Here is a 12,884-nt window from a genome sequence, read left to right on the forward strand (position 1 = left end):
AAAGAAAGAGGGAGGGAGAGAGGGAGGGGGAGGGGGAGGGAGAGCGAACAGACACACAGAGACACAGAGAGAGACACAGAGAGAAAATGAATAAATGTGTTAGAACCTGGGCCATTTGGGTTATAGAGAGGTATATGGGCTGCGTGGTCCCAAACGATACCTGTGATGATAGTCCTAGGAGAATCCAAGAAACATTCTATTACACAGAACAAACCTCAAGGTAATCTGTAACCCCAGAAGCCACTGATGTGCTAGCCAGCCCTGAGCTCACCTTCTACTTTTTCTCCCATACACTCCACTGTAGCCACCCTGTCTCCCTGTTAGTTCCCTCCCAGGGCCTTTGCCTGGGTCCTGTCCTCTGTGGTGAGCACTCAGTTCCCATATTTTATCATGGCTAATCTTGCCTCCTGAGAGAGTGTGCTCGTGACATACAGTCTCAGGAAACGGTACCATGACCACTCATTTAAAATGGCAATGACCTTGTGCCTCACAGAAGATTTCTGATGCCCCCAATTCTGCCTCACCTTTTCAGTAGAAATGATCAGTTCTCAGAGCACCACACAGTTCTCATTTATTCCGTTTTTATCATTTACTTTCTGCTTATCATGTGCCTTTTCCACAAGGGGATTAATGTCGGCTGTTTTGTTTGCTGGCTTATCCCACTTCCTGGCGCATGTATCCCATTTCCTGGCGCATCCCAGGCACTAAGTAAATGATGGTTCAGTAGAAGAGTGAATGTCCAGATGGACTCTGTGACGACACGTGGGACACACATCTGCATGCGTGGAATGAAGTTCCATGCAGGGCAGCGAGAGACTGAATATCTTGAAAAGCAGAAAGGGAAGGTCTGTTAAACGTCTGCCTCGATCAGAGCCCAGCATTGGCTTCCAAGTTCCTTCCTACATGGGTTCTACCGCTGCAGTCACAGATCAGGGTCTAGCCGTTGACTCTTCTCTCGTTCATCACCTTTATTAATCAGTGTTAACGTCTTCATGATTTTATCTTCCTAATAGTCTGCTTCACTGCTGAGACTGGAACGCAGGGCCTTGGCATGATAGGCAAACATCCTGAAGCAGGAGAATACCTCAGCCCTTCCTCAACCATTTTGTTAAAATACATATTTATTTTATATGGATGAGTGTTTGCCTGACTGCCTGTATGTGCACCACATGCATGCACAGTGTCCATGGAGTTGAAAGGGGACATCAGATTCCTGGAACTGGAGTTACAGATAGTTGTGAGCTGCCATGTACAGCCAGAGAATGGATCCTGGGTACCCTGGAAGGGAAGCCAATGCTCTTAAGCACTGAGCCATTTCTCTGACCCTCTTTCTTAACCATTGTTGAAGGGTTGTTCTCCAAGAACACTGTTCCTACAGGAGCCCAGGATTCCTCATCTATTTGAGTCTTTATGGCTGAATGTAAACTCTTTGATTATCACCTCATTTCCTTGAGTATTTCATTGTGACTACTTTATAATAAGATGTTGGTCCAAAAATATCTAATATTTGCATAAATTTCTATTCTTTACCAATAACTTGTACTTTCTTCTAGATGTATAAGGGGCCTCTCCACAGATCTCCCCTTTTCTTCCGTCCTCAATTAGCTTCATTAATCTTTATTATTTATTTTTTTAGACAGTCTTATTAGTCTCATTTGGCTTTGTATGTAGGTCACGGTGACCATGAACATCTAACTCTGTCACCCAAGTTGGCCTGGAATTCACAATACAGTCTGGGACGTCCTTGAACTTGAAGCAATCCTGCTGTCTCTGCTTCCTAAGTACTGACATGATCACATGACAGATTGTTTTGTCCCTTTTTAAAAAATGTGGTTATGTGTGTATGTTGACCATATGAAAATGTATCAAGTTCAATCTTGTACTTTCATGTACATGTGTTAAATTTCAATAACAATATCAGGAAAAGGAAAATGACCAGTAAGTTGTCTGTGCAGGCTGTCTATCCTCATTGTGTAAGCAAGCCTTGTTAACCTCGGATGGATGACAATAGGCTACCAACCCAGGCTAACTGTCTTAGGGTTTTACTGTTGTGAACAGACACTATGACCAAGGCAACCCTTATAAAAACAACATTTAATTGGGGCTGCTTACAGGTTCAGAGGTTCAGTCCATTATCAAGGCTAGAATATGGCAGCATCCAGGCAGGTATGGTGCAGAAGGAGCTAAGAGTTCTACATCTCCATTTGAAGGCAGCTAGCAGAATACTGGCTTCCAGGCAGCTAGGATGAGAGTCTTAAAGCCCAACCCCACAGTGACGAACCTACTCCAACAAGGCCACACCTTCTCCAACAAGGCCACACCTTCTGATAGTGCCACTCCCTGGGCTGAGCATATACAAACCATAACACTAGTGCTGTTTATTTTTTATGATTGAGGAGGGAGATGGGGCATTGGGACTTAATCTGAGGGTCCTTAAGACATGGCTTCAGAGTGATCAGAAGGTACATGTCCAAGAAGCCACCTGAGATTCAGCTGCAGTAAGCTTTAAGGGTAAATCAGGATGCCCCCACTGGACAGCAAAGTCAGTGGGTTTCTCCCACAGCCCAAGCAGTCTCCCCCTTTCCTTCCACTCCAAGGTTCTCTGAAGAAGCCCCACTCCTGCCTCATTAGCCAGGTCCCACCAGCCTTCCTACAGAGGGACTCATTACATACGGTGGGCCAACCAGCTCAGCTCAGGCTTTTGATTGAGGAAGGAGCAAGGGAGTGAACTTCATTCTGGTGAGAGATGCCATTGTTTCTAAAAACAACACTGTCCATAAGAAGACGGCTCTAGATGTAGAGAAAGTTGCAGAGACAATAGGATGTGTTTCTCCTGGCTCCATGGTTCCCTGATCATTCATAAGTTTTATTTGTCACACTAAGGAGCTATCATGGATCCATTACTATTTAACTGAATTTCAGATGCTGTCTAGAGTTCCTCAGTTTGCCCACACATGCCACTGTTCCGTTTCAGGATTCTTTCCTGAACATCATCTTCTGTGTACTCAGCACATCTTCTAGGTCTCATCTGGATCTTCTAGGTCTCATCTGGATCTTCTAGGTCTTATCTGGATCTTCTAGGTCTCATCTGGATCTTCTAGGTCTCATCTGGCCTATGATGGTTCCTCCCATTTTTCTTTGACAGTTTTTTTGAAGTTGTCATTTTTTAATTAGATATTTTCTTTATTTACATTTCAAATTTTATCCCCTTTCCCTATTTCCCCTCTGAAACCCCCCATCCTATCCCCCCTCCCCCTGCTCACTAGCCTACCCACTCTCCCTCCCCTATCCTGGGATCCTCTGACACTGGGGCATTGTGCCTTCACAAGACCAAGGGCCTCTCCTGCCATTGATGTCCCACAAAGCCATCCTCTGCTACATATGCAACTGGAGCCATGAGTCTCTCCAACTCTTTGGTTGGTGGTATAGTCTCTGGGAGCTCTGGGGTTACTGGTTAGTTCATGTTGTTGTTCCTCCTATGGGGCTTCAAACCCCTTCAGCTCCTTGGGTTCTTTCTCTAGATCCTTCATTGGGGACCCTGTGCTCAGTCCCATGGATGGCCGTGAGCTTCCACTTCTGTATTTGTCAGGCACTGGCAGGGCCTCTCAGGAGACAGCTGTACCAGGCTCCTGTCAGCAAGCACTTGTTGGCATCCACAATAGTGTCTGGGTTTGGTAATTGGATATGGAATGGATCCCGAGGTAGGACAGTCAGTGGATGGCCTTTCATTCAGTTTCTGACAGCTTTAAGGAGCAGAGCCACATTGTTTTGTAGTGTGATCCCATCTTAGCTAGTGTTTCTTTTGCTGTGACAAAACACCACCACCAAAAGCAACTTGGGAGAAAAGGGTTTCTTTCAGCTCATACTTTCACATTGCTATTGTGTCATTAAGGGAGTCCAGGGCAGAAACTTGACACAGGAATCGGAAGGCAGGAACTGAAGCAGAGGCCACGGAGGAGGGCTGCTTACTGGCTTGTTCCCCATGGCTTGTTCAGATGTTGCTTTGTTTTGTTTTGTTTTGTTTTGTTTTTTTACCCTCTGGACCACCTACCCTGAAGTAGCACCACCCACAATGGGCTGAGCTCTTCCCCCATCAGCAATCAAGAAAGTGCATCACAGGTTCCCCAAATTCCAATCTAATGGGAGCATTTTCTCAACTGAGTGCCCCTGTTCTAAAAGCACTTTAGCTGTGTCAAGATGACATAAAACTAGGCAGCACAAACCCATAATTAGTATTTGTCTGATGCCTTTTCACCATGAGATTAAATCATGTATTTTAAAGAAAGAATACCACAGTGCTGACGTGCCCCCTTTAACATACCAGATGTGTGCTATCAACAAGATCTAACATTCATGCTGCTGACCATGGTCACCAGGACATATGGTGTCAGTCTCCACCACAGAGTCACTTGTCTCTTTCCTTTTCTAGTCTTTTCTTTGGAACTGAGTCACTGATCCCATGCTCAAGCTCCATCTCCTTTATTTCAAATAAAGTTTATGTGACATGAGACTAGAGACTGGTAAAGACACACATACACAAACACACAGACACACAGATGCACACACACACACACACACACACACACACACACACACACACACACACACACACANCACACACACACACACACACACACACACACACACACACACACACACACACATATCTCAGCACCTGCGCAGGTTGGGAGATAAACCCACACAGAAACACAGGAGGGAATCCTAGATGAATTTATAACCACAGACACATACAGGCACAAACACACATATGCCAGAGAAATCAATAGTTTTGTCAATCTACGTTTGCCAGAAGAATGAGGAATGGATTGAGACTTCAATTTACACAGCTTCTAAAATTCTCACTGTCTTTCTCATCCTTATAGATTTTAAATAGCAAGGATTGAGCGTGCCTCCTGTGTGGGTCGGAGGTGAGGAGTTTGACCAGTGCTTGAGCATTGGGTCTATAGGCTTTCCAAGATGGGTCTAGGCCTGCAACATTCATGGCTCTAGTCTTCTCCTCTCCTTCCTGGCTCCCCCTTGGAGGCTCCACTGGAGGCCCTGATAATTGTTATGATTTGGTTCCCAGATGGTCTCCAAAGGTCCCTTTGTTGAACACTTTGCTTCCAGCAGGGGGCGCTGTTGAGAGGCGTGAGAGGCAGGGCCTTAGTGAGATTGCTGGGGGCCTGGGCCTTGAAAGAAGCACTTACACCTCACCACAGTCCTCAAAGCAATGGAACAAAGTAACCATGGGCTGAAAGCTCTGAAACCATGAACAGAACCAGTTATTGTCTCCTTATAAATCACCTAAAGTGCTTTACCGCAGTCACAGAGAGATGGCTAACACACCCTGGCTGGCCAGGGTTGAGTGTGTCTCCACTCAGAAAATCCAGTGCTCTTGCTCATGCTCATTCTCAAGGAGCATACGGAAAGCTGGCCCTGGCAGGTGGTTCTAAGTGCTGCGATTTACCTGTCTTTTGTCTCCTCCAGTCTCCAACCCTCCGTGATGTCCCGCCACCCGTCAACAGGGTGCCGAGGCTTTCAGTGTGAATGTCTGGATCCCTCAAGATGTGGTTTCTGTTCCTCCTCTTCTCTGTTCCTGCTCTTCCAAATGCACAAATCTACTCTGAGGGACTGACTCATTGTCCCTTTGACTGGCCTATCTCAAGCATACCTCCTCTGCCTCCATGTGTCCCAACAACAGTACCCTGCTCTACAACTCTGAGATCCTTTCCTCATCTTTGTCTCAAAGGTCCGCCTCATCCTGCTTTCAGTCCCCAGAGGACCTTCACTCTCTGGGAGGTTGCTGATTAAAATCTGCTTAGAGATTCTCATGTGTTTCAGACGGAGTTCTGTAGCTAACAGGCATCAGAAATGATGCTTGGACCCTCGTGATCCTGGAGTTTCTCCTCAACAGCCTAAGTTCCATCATCAGCATCATGTGCGGGCAACAGCTCCAGTCGCTATGACAGTCATTTGGCAGCACAGGGAGGGGATAGGATTAATACATCTTAGTGCCAAAGCTTTGTCTTTCTGCCTGGGAGATGTATTAAGTACATCCAAATAATTGCTGTGACCAAATACCTGAGAGAAGTAACATATGGAAGAGTTTATTTTAGCTTATGATTTGAGAGGATTCAGTTCATTGGGTAGGCATCGCAGCAGAGGCATGAAGTGGGCAGTCACACTTGTGTTCACAGTAGAAGCAGTTAGCCATGAATCCTGGTGGTGCCCAGCTTATTCGTAGTTCATACATGGCGGATGAAGGTTGTAACCAGCTGTCCTGTCATGCTGGAAGATGATGGTGGGGGCTCCTTCATCTCCTCATTCCTCACACATCTTCTTCCTTTAAGATGCCCAGAAGCTTCTTGCAAGTGGAAACCCAGTGTCGGCTTCCCCACAATACCGACACATACATGATAATAAATACATTGAACTCATAATGTGTTCACTGTCTCATTAATGTCTGAAATTACTGAGTAAGTGGAATTACTCTGGTTCATTATAAGCTTACCTTCGCACTATAGACAAACTGGAAGTTAGAGAAAAGTTGAAAGACAGAAGGGAAAGGCTTTGATGCCATCGCCCCCATAGAACCCTTAGGCTTTGTAGCTTTCCTTTGAACATTTTCTCTAGATTATCATTTGTGTGCCATTATCTTCTTTTTTGTTTGTACTCTGTATATTGCTTTTTTTTTTCTCTTCTTTTGGAAACTGTTTTCGTTGCTACCAACTTTCTGGAAGGCATTATTATTATTTTAAGAAAATGCACACAATATGCCCATGTAGGTCTGCCACAGTTCTCTTTATGCCACTTTTATTTGACACCTTCTTTTGGGCGTCATGCCATTCATCAGTCTGGTCACCTGCCCTCAAAGCATTGTGCCTCCATCTTATTAGTTGTTCGATGATGATCCTGAGAAATAATGGGGAGGACTGGAAAGATAATGCTGAACTTAAACTACGTGCTCTGTGAACACTGGTGGCCCGGGATGGGAACTGTTTGGAAAAGGTGGGGTGCTGGCAATCACCCTGCCACTGTTCCTGGTTGCAGGTTACACTTCATGCAGGTAGACTCGGTTCAGCGCTGGATGGAAGATCTGAAGCTCATGACCGAGTGTGAGTGCATGTGCGTCTTGCAGGCAAAGCCCATCAGCCTGGAGGAAGACACGCAAGGTGACCTTATCCTAGCAGGTGGTCCTGGTCCAGGAGATCCTCTACAGCTGCTCTTGAAGCGGGGCTGGGTCATCAGCACTGAGCTTCGAAGGATCGGGCAGAAGCTGGCCCAGGACCGCTGGGCACGTGTGCACAGCATGAGTGTGCGTCTGACATGCCATGCACGCTCCATGGTCAGCGAGTACAGCACCATCGGCAGGACAGCCTCACAGGAAATGGGCCAGGTCAGCCATGCTGGGATAGTGCTAGTAGGTGCTGGGTGTGGGAATGCCTTCCTGAGTTCTGGAGTCTGAACCTTTCCTGGCCAGTAGCCTCCCATGTCTTGTAACCAAGTAGAGAAGGTTGGGGAGGACATTTAATGAATATATACGTGTGCAAGGCATTGTGGTGGGCGTTTCCTATCAAACAAACAAACAAATAAACAAAACAAAACAAAAAAAACTGAGTACAAATGACCTGGCTTCAATTGTCCATCTACACTGTGACTTTGGCAAGTTACTTGACTCCTCTATGTCTTAGTGCTTATGGGTGTGTGTAGCAGCATTTATTCAGGGATGATGACTACAAAATAAATAACATGTAAAACACGCCAAGCTGTTGGCTGAACAGATTGGCATTACAGTATCATGGTTGAGGAGATAGACCCTTGAAGCTGAGTCATTTGCCCCAAGTTAAGCAGAAGATGATGACAGGAAGGTTCAGACCCAGCTTTTCTGGTCCCAAAGTGCATTAGAATCTTCCCAAAGTCAAAAGTGAACCACTGAACATGTACCCTCCTCATCGGATTTTTTCTCTCTCTTTCTTCTTTTCATCCTTCATCTTAAACTTTTCCTTCCTTTGTTGTGCGGGCACTGAGTGTCTAATCATTCTTTAAATGCAGCTTAAATAGCTCTTTCTCCTGGTAGATCCCTCAGTATAACTAATTGCATGCCAGCTTTTCTCAGTCTCTCACAGCAGTTGACCTTGACCTCCTTGGCTAGCCATGTGCTCTCATTTCTGTGACTGTCTCCCCTCCACTGTCATACCCCAGAGTGCTCAGTGCAGCAGCTGGTCCCCAATGGAATCACGGTGATCTTTTTTTTTTTTTTTTTTTTTAACTACAGGTGGAGAAGCTGCTCATGGAGAAATGCTCTGAGCTCTCTGCAGTCACAGAGAGGTAAGTGCACCCTGTTCTCTGCTTGGCCAGCCAGCCTCCCTCTGGCTCTGCAATGGACTAGTCTCTTCTCTGGGTGTCAGTGGTTGCACTAGGTGGTGATAGGCTGGGGTTTCTTTATCTGGGCATTCTCAGGAACCTCAAAAGTTTATCTTGAAGTCAGTATAGTGATGCATGTCTGTAACTGTAGCACTTAGAAGGCAGAGGCAGGAGGATCGTTACAAGTCCAGCACAGTTTGCATAATGAGTTCCAGGCCAGCAAGGACTGCATAATAAAACCAAAAAGTAAAATTAAATAATGAAAGATTCCCATGAAGTTTTTGTCCCATGATCAGAGGCTAGGGAAAGGTAGAAGAGAGCCTTAGGTGTTCGAGGAAGGTTCGAGGTAAGCCAATGATGGGGAAAGGTTTCCTTTAGGTTTGGAGAACTCTTTTGCACTACAATCTGAAGGTAAGAGCCAGGTCAGGTGAAAGCTGAACTCACACATCCACACATGCACAGAGACAGCTCTTCACAGACTCTCTCTCTCTCTCTCTCTCTCTCTCTCTCTCTCTCTCTCTCTCTCTCTCTCCCTCTGCCACATAAACACACACTCATACCACCTCAGAAATCCACCCACAGCCCCTCCCCACTCTCTTACAGCATAAACATCCATGAGCTCACACTCAGAGGCACACACACACACACACACACACACACACACTTAGCCTCATAGTGACATATATCCTGAGTGTGTGCTGACGTGCTCCTTCACCCTGGCCTCTGTGGGAAGCCAGAGAGTCCTTTTCCTTTCTGGGTAGAGTATTCTCAGATCATGGGGTGGACTTCAACTAATCCCCACTGCTTTTCTTGTCTGTGAAGAAAAACTTTGGAAGCAACTTTTTTTTTTCATATTGTGGTAGCAATTCTTTGTTTTTCTTGTTAGAAATAAGCTTTAAACTGAAATAGAACCATATTACTTTTCTCCCTCAATGCCCTCTCATGCCCCCACTGTCAACTAATAGTTATTTTTCTTTTGATCATTTTATTATTATATACATTCATACCTGTGTATATATGCACACATATGACACACACACACACACACACACACACACAAAACTCTCTGAATCTATTTTTTCTGTTTTGGTGGTGAGTGTATATAGTTTCAAGGCTGATCACTTTGGATTGAACAACCAATAAGAAGCAAGGCTAACTCTCTTCTCATAGTCAGTCATTGCGCATGGGTCTTTGTCTGAGGCGGGATCCTCAAACTTTACCTTTTCCATATTAACATGTCCATTGGTATTGCTATTGTTTGAGTCTTAATTATGTATAGGCAGCAATTCCTACAAGCTCTATAGAGAGAGCACTACCTTCTCCAAAAGTAACTGCTCCTCTACCCCAGGCACCATTTTGACCAGACTACTTGCCCACACAGCATGCTTTGAGCAAGCCAGGTTTGCCCTAGCCACAGCTGTGGTCCAACTGAGCACCCCTTCTGGTGGCCCACTTTCTGGTTCTCCCTCCCAGGTGCCTCCAAGTAGAAAATGAGCATGTTCTGAAGTCGATGAAGGCCTGCGTGAGTGAGACCCTGAGCCTGCTGGGAGAGCACTTTGGTCAGCTACTGGAGCTGGCCCTCACACGGGAAGTGCAGGTCAGTGTGAATTGGGAGACAGAGGACACTGTGGGATCAGCATGGAGGGAGGGGCAGTGAGTGATTCAGCCAGACTGGGAGGAAATGTGAAGTGGCCTTTCTCGAGAGGAACCCTCTTCAGCATCTATGTGGAGATTGTCAAGATTTAGTCAGAGTTTCCAGAATATCTAACCCAGCTCTGGAGTTTCCAGATGTGAGAACTAGAGTTCAGAGAGGAGAGAGATCTAGCAAAAGTCACAGGGCAAGGGGGTGCCAGAGCCTGGAGCATCTTTCAGCTCTCTTCTCAGTTCCCTAAACCTTCTCTGTTGAGCTACTATTTACAGTGCACACAGGGGGCCTGCTGATCTTGAAGAACATAAGCTACTGGCAAGGGGTAAGCCAGCCTTTGAAGTTCTGGCCACAGAGAGCACTAGAAAGGTCATCCTCTGCGTCTAGGCAGGCTCATACTTGATTCCAGAAAGAGGGTGTGGTGCAGTCTGATGTCTGACAACAGATGTACCATAAACTGGTTCACAACAGAGTCTACATTCCCACCCCCTGTGTGATCCGTGAGGTAACACTTGCCCAGGAATGAAAGTAAGAAGAAGTGAAGAGCAGGTGGACGGGCTGGGTTAAACACACATTATTTCCCTCTCCTGACTTTGTTATTCTTGATGCCTCCCAATACAGCAGTCTACATAAGGTTTTCATTATAAGAGCTATTTACATGTTATTTATAGTTCAGGAATACTGTGCCACATACTTACCATTCTTTCCCACCACCAAATAAAAGCCTCCCATAAATAATAAAAGTCTGATTTTCTCCAAAATCGACCTCTCTGATGAGCTCAGAGGTTCTTCTCATCCTTTCTTGTGTGCATCCCATTTTGCATGGGGCCCGGCTCTTATGGCCTGATTCTCCTGCAAGTCGTTCCTCGGTCCCTGTTCTTACTCCTGTGACAGTGCAGCTGGTCCCAAGTATTCTCATCCTCAGCCACAGGAGGGTCCTCAAAGGCTACTCTTCCTGTCCTTAGAATCAGAGACAAATGGAATGAAGGTCTCAAGACTGCATTTGTGCTTTGGGACCCTAAGAACATCGGGGCTCTCAGGCACAGGTGATAGGCTAAGGTGATAGGCATTCTTAGTTAGTGAACCAGTGTTATCAGTGACACAGAGGAGCAAGGGTGTTCCCTTTAGGGTTCACTGCCACAAACTGAAGCATTAAAACATATCTGTCCATGTTAGCAAAAAAAAAAAAAAAAAAAATCTAGTGAATGATGAACAGAAGTATTGAAGTCTGAAGAAGATTTAAAACCCTATGGTTTGAGAAAGGACCAGTCTATGTGACAGGAAGTCGTGGCAGAGTTCACAGTGGCAGAAACATGCCTCGTGTACACCTTGCATCTGAGAAGAGGGAAGTAGAGAGCAGAGACTGCTAATCCTCAGGAGACCTCTTCCTTCCTCCCTTTCTATTCATCCTGGGATTCTAGCATGCTGAATGGTACCACCCACAGTCAGAGTAGGCCTTCCATCTTTGTTAAACCTTCCGAGAACATCCTCACAGGCATGCTTACAAGTGTATCTCCTAGGTGTTTCCAAATCTAGTCAAGCTGACAATGATAATTATTCATCATGTACACTTAGAGGACGCTCCAAGAGCAAAGGGATGGAGGGTTTTTTTGTTTTTTGTTTTTGTTTTTTGTTTTTTGTTTTTTTTTTTTAATTCGGAGGGGTCAGGAGATGCTCAATCTAGAAAGGGACATTCAAATCTAACAAAATGCTTTGGAGTGTACAAGAGAAGTGTACTAGGGTCATTGGATGTAACCTCCAGGATATAGCATGTGGAGCAGTGGGGCTTCCCAGTGATGGGAAGGGCTGTCCCAGGAAAGCCCCATGGCTAAGGTGGGCCAGCGGTGACTGGAGGACAGAGACAGTAGACTGAAATTGGGCTGAATGTCATTCTCTCTCAACAGGTTGTAATTCTATGAATGTGGGCATCATAGGGTAGAGGTAGTAGACTAGGCATATGGTTTGGAACCAAGAGTTTAAATTCTGACTGCTACTAAGTCATTTTGCACAATTGGGCAAATCTCTTAATCTAACCCTAGCTTTCCTTGCTACTACAGTGGGTTGGGTTGAAGTAAATGAAATAATGCAAGGTTCTTGGCAACAGTTTCTGGATTTTATATTATTGATTGTTAATATGCTCTGCCTTAAAAGAATACAGTAACTTTTTGCTACAGGAGTGTTCCAATTTCATAATTGTATACTGGTATTATTTTAACCACTTGGTTTAGGCTGATGGAAGATGGAGCAGAGGGAAGCCAGCTGTCTGTGGGGCATCCTTCATCTTCCTTCCCCAAAGGATAACCCAAGTCCTTAGTGGGGCCATTGTCAGCAATCAATTTGCTTCTAGATGGCTGAGAGGCAGTTCATGATGTCATGGCCATGAAATCATGTGTAGATTTCCTGACAACAGGCCTAACATTTCTTTCCAATTCTGTTTGTTACTTTCAGATTTTGCTCAGCATGCTGTCCAGAGCAGGTAAAGCAAGGCTGCCCTGAGCTATTTAAAGCAAGGCAGAGACAGCCGAAGTACACTTGCCAGAGAAGTAGCATTTCCAGATGTTTCTTCCAACTTATCTTCTAGCTCCCTGGGAGAACAAAGCAAATGGAAAACAAACTTCACTTCTATTGCTTATCCCAGATAGGGGGCTTTCTTCCAGTCTGTTTGTAAGGGATGTATTCGTTACTCATTGCAACAAGAAATCTGTTAGGAGCAATTGGAGGGAAGAAGTTTGTTTTGACTTTATGTTTGCATGTGAGTCCAAGTCAGAGCAGCAGGGATTTGAGTGAGGTCATCTCACATCTGCAGTGAGGAGTGAGGTCATCTCACATCTGCAGTGAGTGAGGTCATCTCACATCTGCAGTGAGGAGTGAGGTC

The 12,884-nt window shown here is 45.4% G+C and overlaps 1 protein-coding gene across 2 annotated transcripts in view; it reads left to right on the forward strand.

Annotated features, from left to right (window-relative positions):
* The window catches only part of Insc (INSC spindle orientation adaptor protein), a 106,788-nt gene that overhangs the window by 38,886 nt on the left and 55,018 nt on the right, over nucleotides 1-12,884 (forward strand). For both annotated transcript variants that reach the window (XM_021197255.2, XM_029539028.1), the window contains exons 3-5: nucleotides 7,051-7,396; nucleotides 8,276-8,328; nucleotides 9,838-9,961. In XM_021197255.2, coding sequence (XP_021052914.1) covers nucleotides 7,051-7,396; nucleotides 8,276-8,328; nucleotides 9,838-9,961 — 523 coding nt within the window. The remainder of the gene's footprint in view (nucleotides 1-7,050; nucleotides 7,397-8,275; nucleotides 8,329-9,837; nucleotides 9,962-12,884) is intronic.

Source organism: Mus pahari, chromosome 1 (genome assembly GCF_900095145.1).
Source record: "Mus pahari chromosome 1, PAHARI_EIJ_v1.1, whole genome shotgun sequence".
Lineage (NCBI taxonomy): Eukaryota > Metazoa > Chordata > Mammalia > Rodentia > Muridae > Mus > Mus pahari.